At 38.5% G+C, this 19,880-nt stretch overlaps 1 protein-coding gene across 1 annotated transcript in view; it reads right to left on the reverse strand.

Annotated features, from left to right (window-relative positions):
- The window catches only part of SENP7 (SUMO specific peptidase 7), a 181,560-nt gene that overhangs the window by 14,961 nt on the left and 146,719 nt on the right, over nt 1-19,880 (reverse strand). The window contains exons 13-16 of the mRNA XM_081086738.1: nt 5,672-5,851; nt 4,333-4,595; nt 2,224-2,357; nt 220-336 (exon numbers count right to left, since the gene is read on the reverse strand). Coding sequence (XP_080942864.1) covers nt 220-336; nt 2,224-2,357; nt 4,333-4,595; nt 5,672-5,851 — 694 coding nt within the window. The remainder of the gene's footprint in view (nt 1-219; nt 337-2,223; nt 2,358-4,332; nt 4,596-5,671; nt 5,852-19,880) is intronic.

A 19,880-nucleotide genomic window follows, 5' to 3' on the forward strand; every position in this document is an offset into this window, starting at 1 on the left:
AGTCGCTCTTCTGAAGTACATAGTATCTATTGGAAATAAGGGAATACAACTGAGTTAGTCAACTCTAGAAAACGTTTGTAATCAAAAAATTTCCAAATCTAGTATCTTGGCAGGTTACTTTTATCTAGAGTTAAATACTTCAGATATAAAAACATTTACTTTAAGATTCACATCAACACCTGTAAAACAAATGAGAAGATCATTTAGCATTGTACTTACTTAAGGTAGAAATCAATAATTACATCATTAAGAAACTCCCCTTCTTCTAAGCACTCCAGATCTTCACTAGTTACTCCTAATCCCCCCTTGGTAGGTGGTGGAGGATATACAATCAACCTTAAAAGTAAAAATAAAGTTAAAGTATATTGGTATTAAAAATTCTAGTATCAAAAAGATTTGTCATATGGTACAATAACAGGGTAATAGTGTTCAAATAACTAAAATATATAGAGTAAAAATTATTTGACAGGATACAAGCAATTATATTTTCCTCTCTTAATTTTCACAAGCTAATAATAGCAGTCTCATTGAGCATATTTTCCTTTCCAATCCTTCTTATGTAGGCTGGTCTCAATATCTGTTAAATCTATAGGTTATATCTCACAATCAATCACAATACCATTGAGGATGTCTATCTTCTGTATAATTTTTAACTTTCAACAAACTGATATAATAAAACCATGGATGATTTTCCTATGGTATACTTTCCAACTCTAATAAGTGAATCCCTATTCAGATTCCTAGTTCCTTTCTAATCAGAAGAGCCAGCTGTCAAAAACTATGCTCTACTGGTGACTAGCCTAAGCCAGCAGCTGGGTAATGGAAATAATAGGGAGCTTAAGGAGGCAAGTTTCCTATAATAAAGAGCTTATAATGTAAAACTTAAGAGAACATAAGGGAAAGAAATAATTAGGACACAATCAAAAAGAAGTAGAAAACAGATGACAACTAATTAGGCATGTTTCTTCTAATATCCTCTCTTGAAGTTCAGAAATAAGACCAGTAGCAGCTGTGAATTCGTAACTATAATCTTGGCATAGATAAGTGCACAAATCTATACTAAAAAAAGGGTAATATGCAAATGGTCCTGACACCCTCATGCTGTAACAGCCGATCAGCAGGAGGCTGCATTTGCAGCAGGTGTGGGTGGACAGGGCTGCGTGTGTGGCGAGGTCAGGACGTGAGGCTGCATCCCCCGCCTGACACCGGCTGGGGATGTGACGCTGTTATTGTTTCTTTATTAATAAATGTATATATTATTTTCATATACACTTTACTAATTTTCTTTCATCTCTGACACTTCTATTATAAAGGGCAAATAGCAATATTCAAATATTTCCTCTAATTAATTCCCTTTTAATGTGCACAAATTTCATGCACCAGGTCACTAGTATAGTAAATAATAAAGGTATAATATGTACTTCTTGAACTAGAAAGATTTAAGAAGATAAAAGTCATCTGCCTAGGGGACTGTCTAGGGCAGGGGGATAAAATGGACACATATGTAATACCCTTTGTAATACTTTAAGCAATAAAAAAAAAAAAGAAAAAAAAAGTCATCTGCAATTGACTTAATCTTGATAAGCATGGCACCTAAACCAAAAAAGACTGTGAAAATTTTAAATGCTAATATTATAGTTTCTATTTATCAGCTATTTTCCTATCCTGTGCTTTCATGTGGTGTTTTTTTCCCCTAAAACACAGAAAAGGAATACATAGACAAATAAAACCACCCTCAAATGCACAGACACCTGATTCTGCCTTCCCACTATGAGAATATATATAAAAGATGAAATATAAACAAAAAAAAGCAATTTCTGAAAGGGAAGTTCTGATAAATTCTAAAATACCTTAAATTGAGGCACACTTTAATAAATAATTTCATTTTCCTATTATATATTCAGATATAAAATATATAATCTTAAAAATCATACATTGCTATTTAAATATTTTCAATAAATGCTTTAATCTTACAAAATTTTATAGTTTGGCTACTATTTCTGTCTTATTAACATAAAACTAAATGAAATGGCACAATTGTTTTACTTAATAAAATTTTTTTTAACTTTCTCATAAATTTAGAAAAAGCATTATTTTCATTATTAGCCATTCAGTGTGAAAGTAAAACTCAAAACATTTAAAAAGGTAAACTAAAATCAGCAGCATGAGTGAAAACGACTAGTGTGCCCACCTATTACAAACAGGATATGACACAGTACATACTTCTGAACAGGTCCAGTGTGCCTGACTTCTCGCCATTCTTCATCTGGGTTAGTTGTAATAGAAAGTGAGTAGCAACCGCTACTTTGCTTCTGCAGGAAGGTGTAATTAGGTTTGGCTGCATCTATATTTGAGGGCTGACAGCAAATGGGGAGAAAAGTCTCCTTATAGATACATAAATACATATAAACTCTGAAAAGAACAGTCAAAACCTAGACTTGTAAAGAGAAAATGTGACTAAAAAAAATCCAAATCATGATATTATATCTTTACTTTTAGAATTTCTGCAAAGATATAAGCATCAAAATACTATTGATCAAAAGACATTGTACATAATCAAAGTTTCAGTTGAAGTGTTACTTATAAATATGAGCTTTATAATTAAAAGAGAATCTGTGCAGCTCAAAATGAACAAAAAAGGTGATAATATAATAGAAAACATTTTTAAAGAGGAACTGAGTTTATAATAATATAAATTGATATTCTATTATTAAATGGAAAAGCAGAATGTAAATTTGTATATACAATATAGTTAGCATGCCAAATTGTTACAATCCTATATAATAAAGAGGTAATATGCAAATTGACTATCATGCCCTCACAAGATGGCGGTGCCCACAGCAGGAGCAGGCCAGCAGCTCCCTGCGCCTGCCGCCAGAATCCCCACAGCCCCGCCAGGGCCTCGGATCCTCCTGCACCCCCAACTGACTGAGGCTCAGGCAAGCAGGGCCGGCCGAGGCGCAGGCAAGCCTTGGATGGCGGCTGCCCAGACACCCAGGGCCAGCTCAAGGCGCAGGTAACCAGGGCCAGCTGAGGCTTGCGCTGCCGGCTGTGGCAGCAGCAGAGGTGTGATGAGGGCGTCGCCTTCCCCTGATCACTGGTCACCTCCTGTTCCTGAGGGCTCCCGGACTGTGAGAGGGGGCAGGGCGGGCTGAGGGACCCCCCCCTCCAATGCATGAATTTCCATGCACTGGGCCTCTAGTGTATACATAAAGAAAGAAAATCTCACACCTTGTCTTCCTAATGTGGCTTCCTACAAGCAGATTAGCCCCTGCCCAGACTGTCCTGTGTGTAGGTATACATGAACATGCATGCTCCACAGCAAACTTAATAAACACGCTTCTCTCTAGAGTTATTTTTTTTATAAAGAGCATATTTAAACTTACTATGAATTGTTTTAAGATAATTTAGACTTACAGAAGAATTACAAAAAACAAGCCTCTCCCAGATTCCAGTAATATTAACATCTTATATAACCGTAGTACAATTATCAAAACTAAGACATTAACCCTGGTATCATATTATATGGTAAACTACAGACTTTATTCTGGTTTCAACTAGTTTTCCACTAATATCTTTTTCCTGTTTCAGGACCTTACAATGCTTCAATCTTCCCTTATCTTTCATAACTTTTGTATTTTTAAAAAGTATCCATCAGTTATTTTGTAACCTGGTTTCTCTGGGTTTTTTCTCATGATTAGATTGAGATTATACAGTATTGGAAGAATACCACAGAAGTGATGTACCCTTCTCGGTGTATGATGTGACAGGTATTAAGTCAGAATGTCTTATTATTGGTGGTATTAACTTGGATCACTTGGATTAAGGTGATATCTGCCAGGATTCTCCACTGTTACTACTTTTTGTAATTAATAAATATATTGGGGAAGAGATTTTGAGATTATGCACTTATCCTGTTTCTCCTTAAATTTTCAGCAATTAAATTTAGCACCCAATCATACTATGATTTTTCTAATGGTGGTTTTATATTTCTCTCATTCTTTATATTTATTAATTGGAATACTTTTCTAAGAAAGACGTGTCCCTTATCCATCATTTATTATTTATGTATTCATTAATTCATTAATTCAGTTATTTATTTATATCAATATACATTTTTTGGTATTCATGTTATTCTTTAGTTATAATCACATACTATCATCACTGAGTTTGCTGATCAAACTGTTCTAGCTTTGGCACTGGGAGTTCTTTCAGGTTGGATATTGTGCCCTTTAGACAAAACAGCATTTTGAAATCAGCCTAATTTCAATGAAAGAATTTTCACCAAACCTTCTCCCACCCCCTCACCAATTATATTAATCATGTGCTAACCTGAGATATTGATTGCATCTTCGTTTCTTCAGCAGCAGCAGCAAGGAAGGAACAAGTTGAAGCACAGTAATAATGAATAAAAGAACTTTCTTTTGAAGAAAGATTCTGAAATAAAGGAAATGCCTGAACCCAAGACAATGGATAAGAAAGCTCTAATTCTCCAGTGGTTGTACTTATTTCTGTCATAATATCTTTCAATTTCAATTCTTCTCTTTGTGAAATAGGATTGTGTAGCTCAAGGAAAATGAATTCACTGGATTTTGCTATTAAAAAAAAGACAACAATTTTTATCAATAGCGTTGTTTTTCAAGTGTATTATAATTAAAATAACTTGACTATTATTAACAGTAAGGTTGGTATATAACCACTAGCAAAGTAATCCAAGCAAATTAAATCCCAAAATTGGCCATTAGTAACTAGAACCAAAATTGACAATTTTTAGACTCCTTACTGCATTAGAATGTAAACTCCACAGGATATTGACCTCTGTATTTCCAGGATCTGGTGTTTAGGAGGTCTACTAAATATTTGTTACTGGATGTATAAATAAATGAATGAATGGTAACAAAGCAATTAATTATTTTTCTCTACCCTCCTCCATATATCAAATTTATTAATTTAAAAAATGTTCCAAATACTTCCTTCAATATCATTTTCTTTAATCAGTCATTTCAACAGTGGTCTCAAATGGCATTCTCTTCCCTGATAATGATTATAAATGGCTAATTGTATTTCTCCAACTTCTCTATGTAATCATAAATCTTCCCAATTAATTTTGAATTAGGATAGCAAAATAACTAAATTTAAACACACACACACACACACACACACACACACACACACACACACACGTGTGTGTGTGTGTGTGTGTGTGTGTGTAAGTATTATGGGAACATACAGAAAAGTACTCAATCCAGTCTTAGAGAAAGGATATATAAGTAAACTGAGTTTCTCTTTAGAAAGTAAATAAAATGTTGAAGTTAAAGACTTCTGTATGTTATTTAACTTTGTCACTAATTAGCTCAGTCACAGTTCATTTCGAAATCAGGGCAAGAAACTCATAAGAAAGGTAGCCAAGGATGGTAACTGACTAAAATATAAGGTATTCCTTTTATTTTAGAAAATAAAGTCATTTGACTGAGTAAAAGTATCAGGAGAAATTATGTGAATAAATAAAATAATTTATCTTACATAATATTAAGGGATAAATTTTTTTTAATTTAATGAACTTAATTTCAAATCAGTGAAATTACATTTTATTAAATTACTTTAGAAGAAAACTATTTATTTACAGGACTTCTCAGGTTATCCTGACATTCAGAAATAATTTTATACTCACATTGCTGGCTTAACATAGAGTTTTCTAATTGGGTCTGAATGTCCTGAAGATAATGTGATGAGACCCAGAGGAAAAGGATAGCAAGACTCCTTTTACTGTGATCATCATCCTTACTTTTCCATAATCCAAACCTCTTTAAATGTGCGGTATCCACTAGCAATAAAACCTCATTCAAGGACACTAAAAGAAATAAAATACAACAAATTAATAAGTTAATCTATTTAGGAATACAGCACTTATACACTATCTAATCTATCTATATAAAAGCCTAAGCGACCGAACAACCAACAACTGGTCAACCGGTCACTATGACACACAATGACCACCAGTGGGAAGACACTCAATGCAGGAGCTGCCCCCTGGTGGTCAGTGCGCTCCCATAACAGAAGCACCACTCAGCCAGATGCCAGACTCAGGGCTCATGCCTGGCTGCCGTAGCCCCAAGAAGGCAGCAGAGCAGCAACAAGTCTACCGAGCTGCAGTGATGGTGGCAGGCGCAGCCGGGCCAGGATGAGCAGGAATGGCAGGCAGGAAAGGCAGGTGGCATTAGACTACAGGTTTTGGCCCGATACCCACAGGCTATGCTGAGGGACCCCACTAGTGCACATCAGGCCTCTGGTATACTATATTTTCAAAAAGAATAATTTTTCAAAAACGTAATTTCCAGTGCATTTCACTGAACTCAGATGAAATTCCCTAAACAATATTATTACAGTAACAAATACATTACAATTAGAAAAAACCAAATAATTAAATGGTAATTAAATGTAGCAATTTAGTCTCTTGCACTATATGATCTCAGTTATATCCAGGAATGTAAAATATGAAATTAAATTTCCATAGCATAAAAAACCTTGTCCAGAGAGATTTCTTACTAAGAATTCCACTAACACTAGCAAAATGGGAAGAAAAAAAAGACTATTTTACTAATGTAGAAAAGTAAGCATAATATAACCTAGAAAATTATTTCTATCTTGATCAATACTATCAACCAAGCCTCCAAATGCTATCGTAAGCCAATTTGTGCCTCTCTTTGTTCTCCCAAAACATCTGCAGTCTAATTCTACTATACAGATTAGCCACTATGAAAAGATTCTCAAGAAGAGTATATATGAGCTTCTGAGTGGTCTAATATAATACTTCTTTTTAAATTCTTGCAGGTTTTACTTCTCAAAACTTCTAGGTAATCACTCTGAATTATCACTCTTCCTCCCTCTTGCTATCCTAAAAGAATCCACTCTGAGGACCTTTTTTTAAATTCAAAGAAACATATAAAACTGGTATAAAGAAGTCCCAGAGGTCATCCAGTACAACTTTAAGAAAACAAGCAGCTAAACTAGGAATATAAATATCAGCTAAGTATAAACCCAGGATAGGTACTGACTTGAAATAAATTTCTTAGCACTCCTCCCCTCCTTTTCTCCTGGAACCTTCCTACTCAAATGTAGTCCTCAGCCTCTGTCATTGACATCACCTGGGAGCCCGTAGAACTACAGAAAATCAGGCCCCACCCTAGATCTACTGAATCAGAATTGTCAGTTTAACAAAAAATCCCAGGTGATTCATATGAACATGAAAGTTTGAAAGCATTTTACAGTAAGCATTCAAATACTTATTAACTAGTTATTATCTTAATGTTCCCATGCCAGCCATTCTTTTTTACTTTCTCTTCTAAGTTAATCCATTTTAAACATCTATTTCATATTTCCTCCTTCTTTCTTTCATTCTTTCCTTCCCTTATTCCATTTCTCCAAGTCTTTTTCTTGTTCCTTTTCTGCATTTCTTTCTATTTACCCTCTGGGCCTGTCTGCATGCATACCAGCCTACCTTTTCTCTCCTCCTATCCTGTCCTATCCTACCCTAGCTCCCCTCTTTCCTTTACTCTCTATTTACTGGCTCCTTTCAATAGACTATCAATTACCTATCTATGGCTCTATCTATATTTTATATTCCTACCTACCTAACCTTCCTAGCTATCATCCATCCATCTTATATTTTACTGTAATATTTTAACTCACTTTTTAGATTTCTTTCCCCCGCTTTCCAAAATTGCACTTTTCTTACTACTTCCTCCTTTTCAAACCCTGTTTCTCTTGCTCACATTTTTTCACTTTTCTTATATTTTACTCTTTCCTACTGATTCATCCACTCTATTTAAACTTCTCTTTCCCCTCACTTCCTCCCTTTGTATCTTTCCCCTTCCTTCTTTTATAGCCTTTTACAATATCTTTCCTCACTCCATTTCATTCCCTTTTTCTTTCTCTATCCCTAGCCTGCCTGTGTCCTGCATGCCTGCCTGCCTTTTCTTCCCGACTTCATTCCTTCTTCCCTCTTTTCCTTCACTCTTTCTCTCTCCCTCTCTCCCTTCCTCTTTCCCTCTTCCATTCCTCCCTCCCTCCTTCCTTCTCTACCTTTCTTCCTTCCATTCTTTTTTACTGGTTCTTCTTTAAATAAAAAAAAATTTAAAAACCATTATTTTCATTTCTATCCCTTTTGTTCGTTTTCTCATTACTTTGTACAGTCTTTCATATTGGCTTATTTATACCTTTTAAAGTCCTCTCTCTATTCTCTCTCTCTCTCTATTTCTCTCTCTCTCTGTCTCCCTCTCCTCTCTCTCTAGCTATCCTTCTTAATTTTGCTGTATTTTTTAATACTCCCACTTTTTTCCAGCTTATTATTATATAATTAACATATAACACTATGAGTTTAGGTATAAAACATGTTGATTTGATACACTTATTTATTGCATTGCAATTACCACCCTAATGTTAGCTAGCTCCTCCATCATATCACATAATTACTACATTTTTGTGCTGAGAGCATGTAAGATCTATTCTCTTAGCTACTTTCAAGTATATATTCAGTATTATTAGCTATAACCAATCTGTATATTAGACCTCCAGAACTTATCTATCTTTGAATTGAGTTTTTACTCTAACCAACATCTCCCCAATTCCCTCCCTCACCCCCCGCACCCCACCCTCACCCCCCCTCAGCAGCCTCTGCCCTGGTAACCACCATTCTAGTCTCTGTGAGTCAGCTTTATTAGAGTTCACATATAAGCAATATCATGCACTATTTGGCTTCTCTCACTTAGCATAATACCTTCAAGGTCCATCCAAGTTGCCCTTGTTTCTCATGGCTGAATAATATTCGTGTGTGTGTGTGTGTGTGTGTGTGTGTGTACACACTACATCTTTACCCATCCGTTGGTAGACACTTTGATTTTCCTATACTTTGCTACTGTTAATAATGTTGCAATAAACATGGGTGCACATATCTCTTCAAATACTATTTGCATTTTCTCTGGATGTATACCCATAAGGATTACTGGATCATATGATAATTCTACATTTAATTTTTTGAGAAACTTCCATATTAATTTCCATAGTGATTGCGCCAACTTATATTCCCACCAACAATGCACAACACTTGTTATTTCTTGTCTTTTTTATGACAGCCAATCTAACAGGTGTGAGGTGATACTTATTTTGTTTTTGGTTTGCATTTCCCTATTGATTAGAGATGTTGAGCATCTTTTCATGTGCTTATTGGCCATTTGTAACTCTTCTTTGGAAAATGTTTACTCAATTCCTCTGCCCATTTTTCAATCAAAATATTTTTTGGCTTTTTGTTTGTTTATTATTGAGTTAAATGAATTCTTTATATATTTTGGATATTAACCCAAAATCAGATATGTGATTTGGAAATATTTTCTTCCATTCTGTAGGTTGCCTTTTCATTTTGTTATTTCCTTTGTTGTACAGAAGCTTTCAGTTTAATGTAACTCCACTTATCTATTTTTGCTTTTGTAACCTTTGCTTTTAGTGTCAAGTCGAAGCAAAGCATTGCCAAGATGGATGATAAGGAACTTACTGTCTAAATTTTTTTCCAGGAGTTTCAGGTCTTACATTCTGTCTTTAATCCTTTTTGAATTGTATATAGTAAAGGTAGCGGTTCAGTTTCATTCTTTTGGATGTGGCTGTCGAGCTTTCCCAACACCATTTATTGAAGAGACTGTGGTTTCCCCATTATATATTCTTGGCTCCTTTGTTAAAAATTTATTGACCACAGACCCGCCTGTGTGGCCCAGTGGTTGAGCGTTGACCTATGAACCAGGAAGTCATGGTTGGATTCCTGGTCAATGCACATTCCTGAGTTGCATCCCCAGTAGGGGACGTGTCAGGCAGCTAATCAATGATTCTCTCTCATTATTGAGGTTTCTATCTCTCTCCCTCTTCCTTCCTCTCTGAAATCAATAAAAATATGTTTAAAAAAAGAAAAACAGCTTTTAAATTTTTCCCTTAAAAAATAAATTTAACACTATCCTGGCTGCTGTAGCTCAGTTGGTTGGGCATCTTCTCATGTGTCAGAGGGTTGCTGGTTTGATTCCTGGTCAGGGAATATGCAGGGTTACAGGCTAGGTCCTGGGTAGGCGAGTGCAGGAGACAGCTGATCAACGTATCACTCTCACATAGATGTTTCTCTCTCTCTCCCTCTCTTATTCTCCTCCCACTAGAAAATCTTTTATAAATAAAAAAAAGAAATTTGAATACCATCATAAGAAATGTTTACCTTATTACCAAAATTTCCCCTGATATTTGGTTTATTCTGTTAGAGAGCTATGGCAGACATTGAAAGTGGGAGTTGTCTATCACTATGCCTACCCACTAAATAGCAACCTTAGCAATAGTATCCTAATTTTTATTTAGTAAGCAAGGTACCAAGCTTTTCAAAACTCTATTTCCTAGCTTCCTTTACAAATAAATGTGTGGTCATATGACTAAGTTATTGCTGGAAGCCGATCCACCCTTGCTGCTTGACGCAGTCACTGCAGGGATGTTTCAAGGGACCTGGCTATATGGCATACTGTTCTTAATATGTTTGCTCCCACTCTTAATGCTATGTGTTTTAAACAGGACCACCTCTCTGAGAAAGGTTGTTTCCCCAGGTGTGGATTTTTATCAGTAAAACCCCTTAACTAAATGCCAGGTGGGTAGTTAATCACTTTAACTACGAACAATCACGCTTAAACTACATAATCTTTACTTAGAATAATCTCCTTCAGTTACTTCCTTGTAGCTTAATAGAACAATAGAATAACCTTGGAATGGAGATAAGAAACACCCTAACCTTTGGAATAGAACGGATGGGATTAAGATCAAATAGGATAGGAGACACCAAGATGGCAGCATAGGTAAGCACCAGAGTTTGCTGCCTCGAACAACCACTTCAAAAATACAACTAAAGGCTGGAACGGACATCATCCAGAAGCACAGGAAGGCTGGCTGAGGGGAAATTCTACAACTAGAAGGAAAGAGAAAAGCATACCGAGACTCAGAGGAGGTGCGGTACAGAAGTAAAATACAAAGGTGCGGAGGTGCATGCGGAGAGGGCTGGCGGCTGAGGTCACGATTGTCTTTTTCAATTGGGAAGGAGTCTCAGGCTCTGAGCTCCAGTTCCGGGCAAGTCTCTGGGGACCCAGACTCATATGGGAGAAACGGGACTGTCTGGCATCGGTCGGAACTCGAGGGCAGCTTTCTCTCGGAGGCACACACAGCGATTGCCGGGGCCTCTGAGGACAGGACTGAGAGCAGCCATACTGTTCGCTGCGCCCCCTCCCCCCCCCCCCCCCCCGTTGATCCCCTGGGGCTCTGCCCCGCCCAAGCCATGCACAGAGGCTTTTGCATATGAAAGGCCCGGCCCTTTGTAATCTGAAAATTACTTAACAAACTGCAGTTGCCCAAGGCCCCAGGGCAACTTGCATTGCTTTACAGCTGGCAGTCTGCAGGGTAGCCTCAGGCAGAGGCTAGATTAGCACCTCCTTAGATCCAAGAGCCAATGTACCCAGTGGTCAGAGTGGGACCATCCAGATTACAACTCCTCAGATCCATAAGGGACACACTCAGGGGGCAGACTCAGTTAGCACCAAAGCCCTGCTGAAGAAAGTCTTGCCCCATAAGGGTGTCTTCAGCACAGAAGTTCTCCCACTGCAGACACAGCTGATTCTCACAGCCAATTGGCCTGGAGGTCATTCCCTCCCAGTGTTAACTACAACAATCAAGGCTTAACTATAACAAGACTGTGCACAAAGCCCGCAGGGGGGTGCACCGGGAGTGTCTACCTCGGGTAGTTGGGGAGACTGAGCCACCGGGCCCTGTAGGACACTTAGCACAGAAAGCCACTCTATCGACACAGCAAAGCATAAAAAATGCCGAGACAAAGAAACAGGACACAAATGACAGAAATGGAGGAAAGCAAACTACTGGATATAGAGTTCAAAACCACACTTTTAAGGTTTTTCAAGAAGTTTCTAGAAACCGCCGATAAATGTAGTGAGATCCTCAAGAAATCTAGTGAGACCCTCCATGTTGTGATAAAGGACCAACTAGAAATTAAGCATACACTGACTGAAATAAAGAACATTATACAAACTCCCAACAGCAGACCAGAGGAGCGCAAGAATCAAGTCAAAGATTTGAAATGCGAAGAAGCAAAAAACACCTAACCGGAAAAGCAAAATGAAAAAAGAATCCAAAAATACGAGGATAGTGTAAGGAGCCTCTGGGACAGCTTCAAGCGTACCAACATCCGAATTATAGGGATGCCAGAAGAAGAGAGAGAGCAAGACATTGAAGAAATAATGACAGAAAACTTCCCCTACCTGGTCAAAGAAATAGACTTACAACTCCAGGAAGCGCCGAGAACCCCAAACAAAAGGAATCCAAAGAGGACCACAACAAGACACATCATAATTAAAACGCCAAGAGCAAAAGACAAAGAGAGAATCTTAAAAACAGCAAGAGAAAGACAGTCAGTTACCTACAAGGGAATACCCATACGACTGTCAGCTGATTTCTCAACAGAAACTATGCAGGCCAGAAGGGAGTGGCAAGAAATATTCAAAGTGATGAATAGCAAGAACCTGCAACCAAGATTACTTTATCCAGCAAAGCTATCATTCAGAATTGAAGGTCAGATAAAGAGCTTCACAGATAAGGAAAAGCTAAAGGAGTTCATCACCACCAAACCAGTATTATATGAAATGCTGAAAGGTATCCTTTAAGAAGAGGAAGAGGAAGAAAAAGGTAAAGATACAAATTATGAACAACAAATACACATCTATCAACAAGTGAATCTAAAAATCAAGTGAATAAATAATCTGATGAACAGAATGAACTGGTGATTATAATAGAATCAGGGACATAGAAAGGGAATGGACTGACTATTCTTGGGGCGAAGGGTGTGGGGGATGAGGGAAGAGACTGGACAAAAATCGTGCACCTATGGATGAGGACAGTGGGTGGGGAGTGAGGGCAGAGGGTGGGGTGGGAACTGGGAGGAGGGGAGTTATGGGTGGAAAAAAGAGGAACAAATGTAATAATCTGAACAATAAAGATTTAATTTAAAAAAAAAAAAAGATCAAATAGGATAAATACAAATGTAAGAGGACAATAAAGAGGAACCTGGCCATGATGATCACCTGAACTCGGCCTCGTGTCCTTCCTTCTTCGCCCACTCCGTCCACACCTTGGGGGACCCCTGGATCTGTTGGGGCTGGACCCCAACAAGTTCTAGCTAGCAATATGTAAATAGAAGAAGTTAGGTGGCATGCACATCTAAAAAGGCTCCTTAAAATTAAGGGCAAGGGATAGGTGGTATGTGCCCTGTTAACCATGTCCCCCTTCCTCCTGCTTTCTACCTGGAACACTGACATGATGACAGGAGTATAAGCTACCATATGGACTATGAGACAAAATTGAGGATGAAAGTCACATGTCAGAAATGAAAGAGTCGAAAAATAAAAAAGCCTGTGCCCCTGATGACCAAAATACACTATACCAGCCCTTTCAGCCTACTTCTGGGTTTCTTCTATGTGAAGAAAAAAAATCACAGCCAAACATAATTAATAGCTAATATAAATATGGATAAATCAAATTTGCCCTCAACTGCTATAGAAAAGGAATAAACATTTAGTCCCCTAGCTTTCCCATCCACAAGAAAAAATTTATATGCATGTCTTGTTTTTTTTTAAAAAAAATTGTTCACAGAAACTTAGCATAGATTGGATTTGGGGAAGAAGAATAATATTGTCTTCTTCCATTATAAAATCAAAAACCCATTACCCTGCGGCGGCCTGCCCTGCTCGGCCCCCACTCACCAGCCAGGCCCACCAGAGCTGGGCGCAGGCGCTGAGCTCAGGTACCACATGAGGCCTTCATCGGTGATGGGGTGGCTGGGCTCTCGCCAGCCACATGGACCCGGCCATCACGGGGAGCCTGTGTCTTCTCTGCCAGCTCAGTGCTTAACTTAATGTCTAATAGTAGCTAATTGCTTTGTTTCGTTCTCCAAGTAAGTAAATGTGCCCATGTCAGTCTTAGGAAGGCGGCGCCCCTGCCTTCCTGCATGACATGCACTGGCAGCCGGCGTGTCCCGGGCTCTCCCAGTGCCTCTCGGTTCCTCACCCCGTCGTTCTCCAGCTCAGCCCTGTGGTGACTGGTCAGATGGCCAGAGTCTGCTGGCACGTCCGCTCAGGCCGGGACCCTGTGCGGAGCCCGATGGACGGCACCTCTGGTCTGGGGCTCCCTGGTGCGGAGTCTTGGCTCGGGGACATTGTGGGTTGTGCTTGCCTCCCACAGGGCGGAGGTGGGCCGTCTCTCCAGCAGGCGGGGCTTGGCCTGCTTCCTGTCACCTGCCAGATGTCTCTGAGGTGCAACACGGACTCCTCCCTGTGTCCAGCTCAACTCGGTCCATCCCCCACGCTGGATCTCCTGTTCCCACCCTTTTCCTTAAAAACAACACACTTACATTGCAAAAGTAAAAATACGAATTTTGTGGAACTCTTAAAAAACAAAAAACAAAAAAAACCATTACCACTGACAGAATATTTTTCCATAACTTTCATTTAAATCATCTTTTAAAAATCATACAGCAAATAGAGATCCAGTTTTGCTTTTCCCAACTTGTCCAATATTTATAAAAATAAACCTTTTCAAAGATTTTTTTTTAAATCATATGGGATAGGAAAATCATTAAATAAAGCAATATTTGAGACAAATTAGAAATATTAACTATGAAAACTAAAATGTCATTTTTGAAGTTTGTAGCATAAGAATATGAGAGGTAGCCCTGCTACACAGGTAGAACTACATCAAACTAAAAAGCTTCTGCACAGCAGAGGAAATCAAAAAAATAAAAAGGAAACCTACAGAATGAGAGAAAATATTTGCAAATCATATACCTAATAAGGTGTTAATATCCAAAATATATAAAGAACTCTTGAAACTCAACAGCAAAAACAAATAAACAGTTCCATTAAAAAGTGAGGAGAGAAATTAAATAAATATTTTTCCAAAGAAGACATATAGATGGCTAACAGGTACATGAAAAGGTGCTCAACATCACTACGTGCAAATGCAAATCAAAATCAAACCACAATAACATATCACCTCACACCTGTTAGAATGTCCATTTTCAAAAAGATAAGACAAAAATGCTGGTGAGATATGAAGAAAAGAGAATCCTTGTGCACTGTTGATGGAAATGAAAATTGGTGCAACCACTATGAAAAATAGTATGAAGGTTCCTCAAAAACTTGAAAATAGAACTACCATATGATCTAACAATTCCACCCAGGTTATTTATGAAAAAAAAAAAAAAAACTAATTCAAAAAGATATGTACACTCCCAGGTTCACTGCAGCATTATTTACAATAGCCATATGGAACGGACCTAAATGTACACACACACACACACACACACACACACACACACACACACACACACATTGGAATACCACTTAGCCATAAAAGAGAATTAAATCTTGTCATTGGTGACAACATGGATGGACCTTGAAGACATTATGCTAAGTGAAATGTCAGACAACGAAAGACAAATATCACATAATGATAATTATGTAGATTGTAAAAAAAAAACAACCAAAAACAAAAACCCACCAAGCTCAGAAATTGAGATCAGATTGGTGATTCCCAGAGGTGGGAAAAATGAGGTAAGTGAAATGGATAAAAGGGTCAAAAGGCACAAACTTCCAGCTACAAAATAAATAAATCATGGGGATTTAATGTACAATATGGTGACTATAGTTTATAACACTGTATTGCATATTTGAAAGTTGCTAGAAGAAGATATCTTAAAAGTCCTAATCACAAAGAAAAACAACTTTTGTAAGTTGAAATAGGAATGCATATTTACTAGACTTATTGTAGAGATCACTTTGCAATACAGTTTACCTTTGAACAACAAGAAGGTTATGGGCACCAGTATCTAGTACCCTTCCCCCGCCAATACGAGTGTCTGCAGATGCTCAAGTCCTCTATATAAAATGGCATAGAGCAATGGCTCTCTGCATTCCAGGATTCCCAACCATGGATCAAAAATAACTGCTTTCAATCTACAGTTGATTGAATCCACAGATACAAAACACAGAAACATGTAGGGCCAACTGAAAAAAATAATCCATGTATATATGGACCTCTGCAGTGTAAATCCATATTGTTCAAAGGTCAACAGTATATACAATATCAAGTCATTATGTTGTATACCTAAAATTAATATAATGTCATATGTTAATTATACCTCAGTTTAAAAAAATATGATACATAACTCTGTTACATAGGTCTTTATAGCTTATCTTTTATGAAATTATTTCCTTTTAAATCACAGGTCTTTGTTTCTGCTAAGTACCTAATATTATATCATTTCATAATAACTTATCAAAATTTCCTAATTAGGTCTATCAATATATTTCTTCTTTGCCTTATATATTCTTACTATTTACAGTAGCTACCTAATTAATAGATTCATTATCATACCAAAAATCTGTGATTTCTGTACATGGGTATCTGGGGAGTTCAATTACATTATTTTGATCACATCTTCAATCGTGGAACAAAAGCTTCCTGTTATCTGGTTCATTTCTAAAATGCTATTTGTGTATATATTTTCCTTTTCATTCTTCTCTCTCACACGGTACCCTTTATATTGCTTATTACTTGTTTTCTTATTGTCATTATTTATTCTGAAAGGTTTTCAGTTGAAGAGAGAATGAGAAAATGGCCTGAGTCTTTACAAGTTGCAGGTATATCTCCCAATCTACTTTGCATTATTCAAGTAAAAAATGGTATTTTTAAAAAAATCTCTCTTAAAAAAAAAAATCTCTCTTAACCTCTATGTAAAACATTTCACCTGTTTGTATACATTAAAAATTTCCCTATGCTTCTGTCCTTACAGTTCCTATTTTTCCCTTTTTATATATACCAAAACATGTCTTGCTATCAAAACATTTCTGTTACGCCTAAGAAATTATCATGAGCCCTAACAGGTTTGGCACAGTGGATAGAGCGTCAGCCTGCGGAGTGAAGGGTCCCAGATTCGATTCCAGTCAAGGGCATGTACCTTTGTGGGCACATCCCCAGTAGGCAGTGTGCAGGAGGCAGCTGATCGATGTTTCTCTCTCATCGATGTTTCTAACTCTCTATCCCTCTCCCCTCCTTTCTGTAAAAAAACAATAAAATATATTTTTTAAAAAAAGAAATTATCAGGAGAAACTAAGATGGCGGCATAGATAAACACCGGGAAATTACTGCCTCCCACAACAATTGAAAAATACAACAAAAACACAAAACGGACATCATCCAGAACTACAGGAAGGCTGGCTGAGTGTAAATTCTACAACTAGAAGGAAAGAAAAGCACACTGAGAGCCAGAGGAGCTGCGGAAGTAAAGTGCAGAGGTACGGGGGCTCGCGCGCGCGGAAAGGGGCTGGCACCTGAGGACGCGGCTGTCTTTTTGAATCCGGAGGGAGTCACAAGCTCCCGACGGCTCTGAACTCCGGTTCCGGGAAGTCTCTGGGGCCCAGGACTCATACGGGGAGAAACTGGACTGTCTGGCAGCGGGCGAACTTGAGAGCGGCTTTCCCTCAGAGGTGCTTGCAGCCGTTACCGGGACACTGAGACGCGCGACTCCTTAGGGCAGGGTTAAGGATCCGCCATAGCTGCTTGCTCCGCCCTCTGATTCCTTGACCCCGCCCCACCCAGGCTGCGGCAGAGGCTTTTGCATATGAATGCCCCGGCCCTATGCAACCTGATAATTACCTAACTGCAGCCAGGCCAGACAGACCCAGAACTTCCAAGAGAAGGCCCAAGGCCCCACAGCGGCTTGCATTGCTTCACAGCTGAGCCTCATCAGGGCACCTCCAAACTCCAAAAAAGGAAGGGGAATCTGCAGTTCTCTTCGTAGCTCCTGCTGTGTAACCTCAGGCAGAGGCTAAATTAGCACCTCCTTAGATCCAAGAGCCAGTGTACCCAGTGGTCAGAGGGGGACCATCCAGATCACAACTCCTCAGATCCATAAGGGACATACTCAGGGGGCAGACTCAGTGAGCACCAAAGCCCCACTGAAGCAAGTCTTGCCCCAGAAGGGTGTCTCCAGCACAGAAGTTCTCCCACTGCAGACACAGCTGATTCTCACTGCCAATTGGCCTGGAGGTCAATTCCTCCCAGTGATCCTACAACAACCAAGGCATAACTACAACAAGACTGTGCACAAAGCCCACAAGGGGGTGCACCAAGAGTGTCCACCTCAGGTAACGGGGGAGGCTGAGACACTGGGCCCTACAGGACACCTAGCACACAAAGCCACTCTATCAACACAGGGAAGCAGCCAAAATGTGGAGACAAAGAAACAGGTCACAAATGGCAGAAATGGAGGAAAGCAAACGACTGGATATAGAGTTCAAGGCCATGTTTATAAGGTTTTTCAAGAATTTTATGGAAACCACCGAAAAATTTAGTGAGTCCCTCAATAAGTATAGTGAGACCCTGGAGGACATGAAAAAGGACCAACTAGAAATTAAGCATACACTGACTGAAATAAAGAATAATTTACAGAGATCCAACAGCAGACAAGAGGATCCCAAGAATCAAGTCAAAGATTTGAAATACAAAGAAAAAAAAAAATACCCAACCGAAAAAGAAAGAAGAAAAGAGATTCCAAAAATATGAAGATAGTGTAAGGAACCTCTGGGACAACTTCAAGCGTACCAACATCAGAATTATAGGGGTACCAGAAGAAGAGAGAGGGCAAGATATTGAAAACCTATTTGAAGAAATAATGACAGAAAACTTCCCCTACCTGGTCAAAGAAATAGACTTACAACTCCAGGAAGCGCAGAGAACCCCACACAAAAGGAATCCAAAGAGGACCACACCAAGACACATCATAATTAAAACGCCAAGAGCAAAAGACAAAGAGAGAATCTTAAAAGCAGCAAGAGAAAGACAGTCAGTTATCTACAAGGGAGTACCCATACGACTGTCAGCTGATTTCTCAACAGAAACCATGCAGGCCAGAAGAGAGTGGCAAGAAATATTCAAAGTGATGAATAGCAAGAACCTGCAACCAAGATTACTTTATCCAGCAAAGCTATCATTCAGAATAGAAGGTCAGATAAAGAGCTTCACGGATAAGAAAAAGCTAAAGGAGTTCATCACCACCAAACCAGCATTATATGAAATGCTGAAAGGTATTCTTTAAGAAGAGGAAGAAGAAAAAGGAACTCTTACCATTTGCCACAGCATCGATGGAACTGGAGAGCGGATAAATACCACATGATCTCACTCATTTGTGGAATATAATGAACAACATAAACTGATGAACAAGGACTGATCCAGAGACGGAGAGGCATTGATTGGACTGTCGGGCCTTGGAGGGAAGGTAGGGGAGGGTGGGGGTAAGGGGGAAAGATCAACCAAAGGACTTACATGCAAGCATATAGGCCTAACCAATGGACACGGACAACGGGGAGGGGTGAGGGCATGAGCGGGGGGGGGGGGGGGGGTGGTGGGCGGGGGGAGAGTAGAGGGTAACGTGGGGACAAGGACACATATGTAATATCTTAATCAATAAAAAATATATTTAAAAAAAAGAAATTATCATGAGTCCCTTAATACTACTTTACTTAAAGTCATTAAAACAATAGTATACTATTTTCAGTATTTTTAAAGCATTTTAACTCCTTTTGAAGCTGCTAAAAAAAATTGTTATGTTGAAAAACATTATTAACCTTGGTTTTATTTAAATTCTATACTGGAAAAAAAATGGAAAACTTGTTGCAGAAAGATTTCAGAATTTTTGCTGACCAATTATTTTATACTACAAATTACAGTGAAAAGTGGTTATAAGACAATGA

This window comes from Myotis nattereri (genome assembly GCF_964212035.1).
Source record: "Myotis nattereri genome assembly, chromosome: 3".
NCBI classification, from domain to species: Eukaryota; Metazoa; Chordata; class Mammalia; order Chiroptera; family Vespertilionidae; genus Myotis; species Myotis nattereri.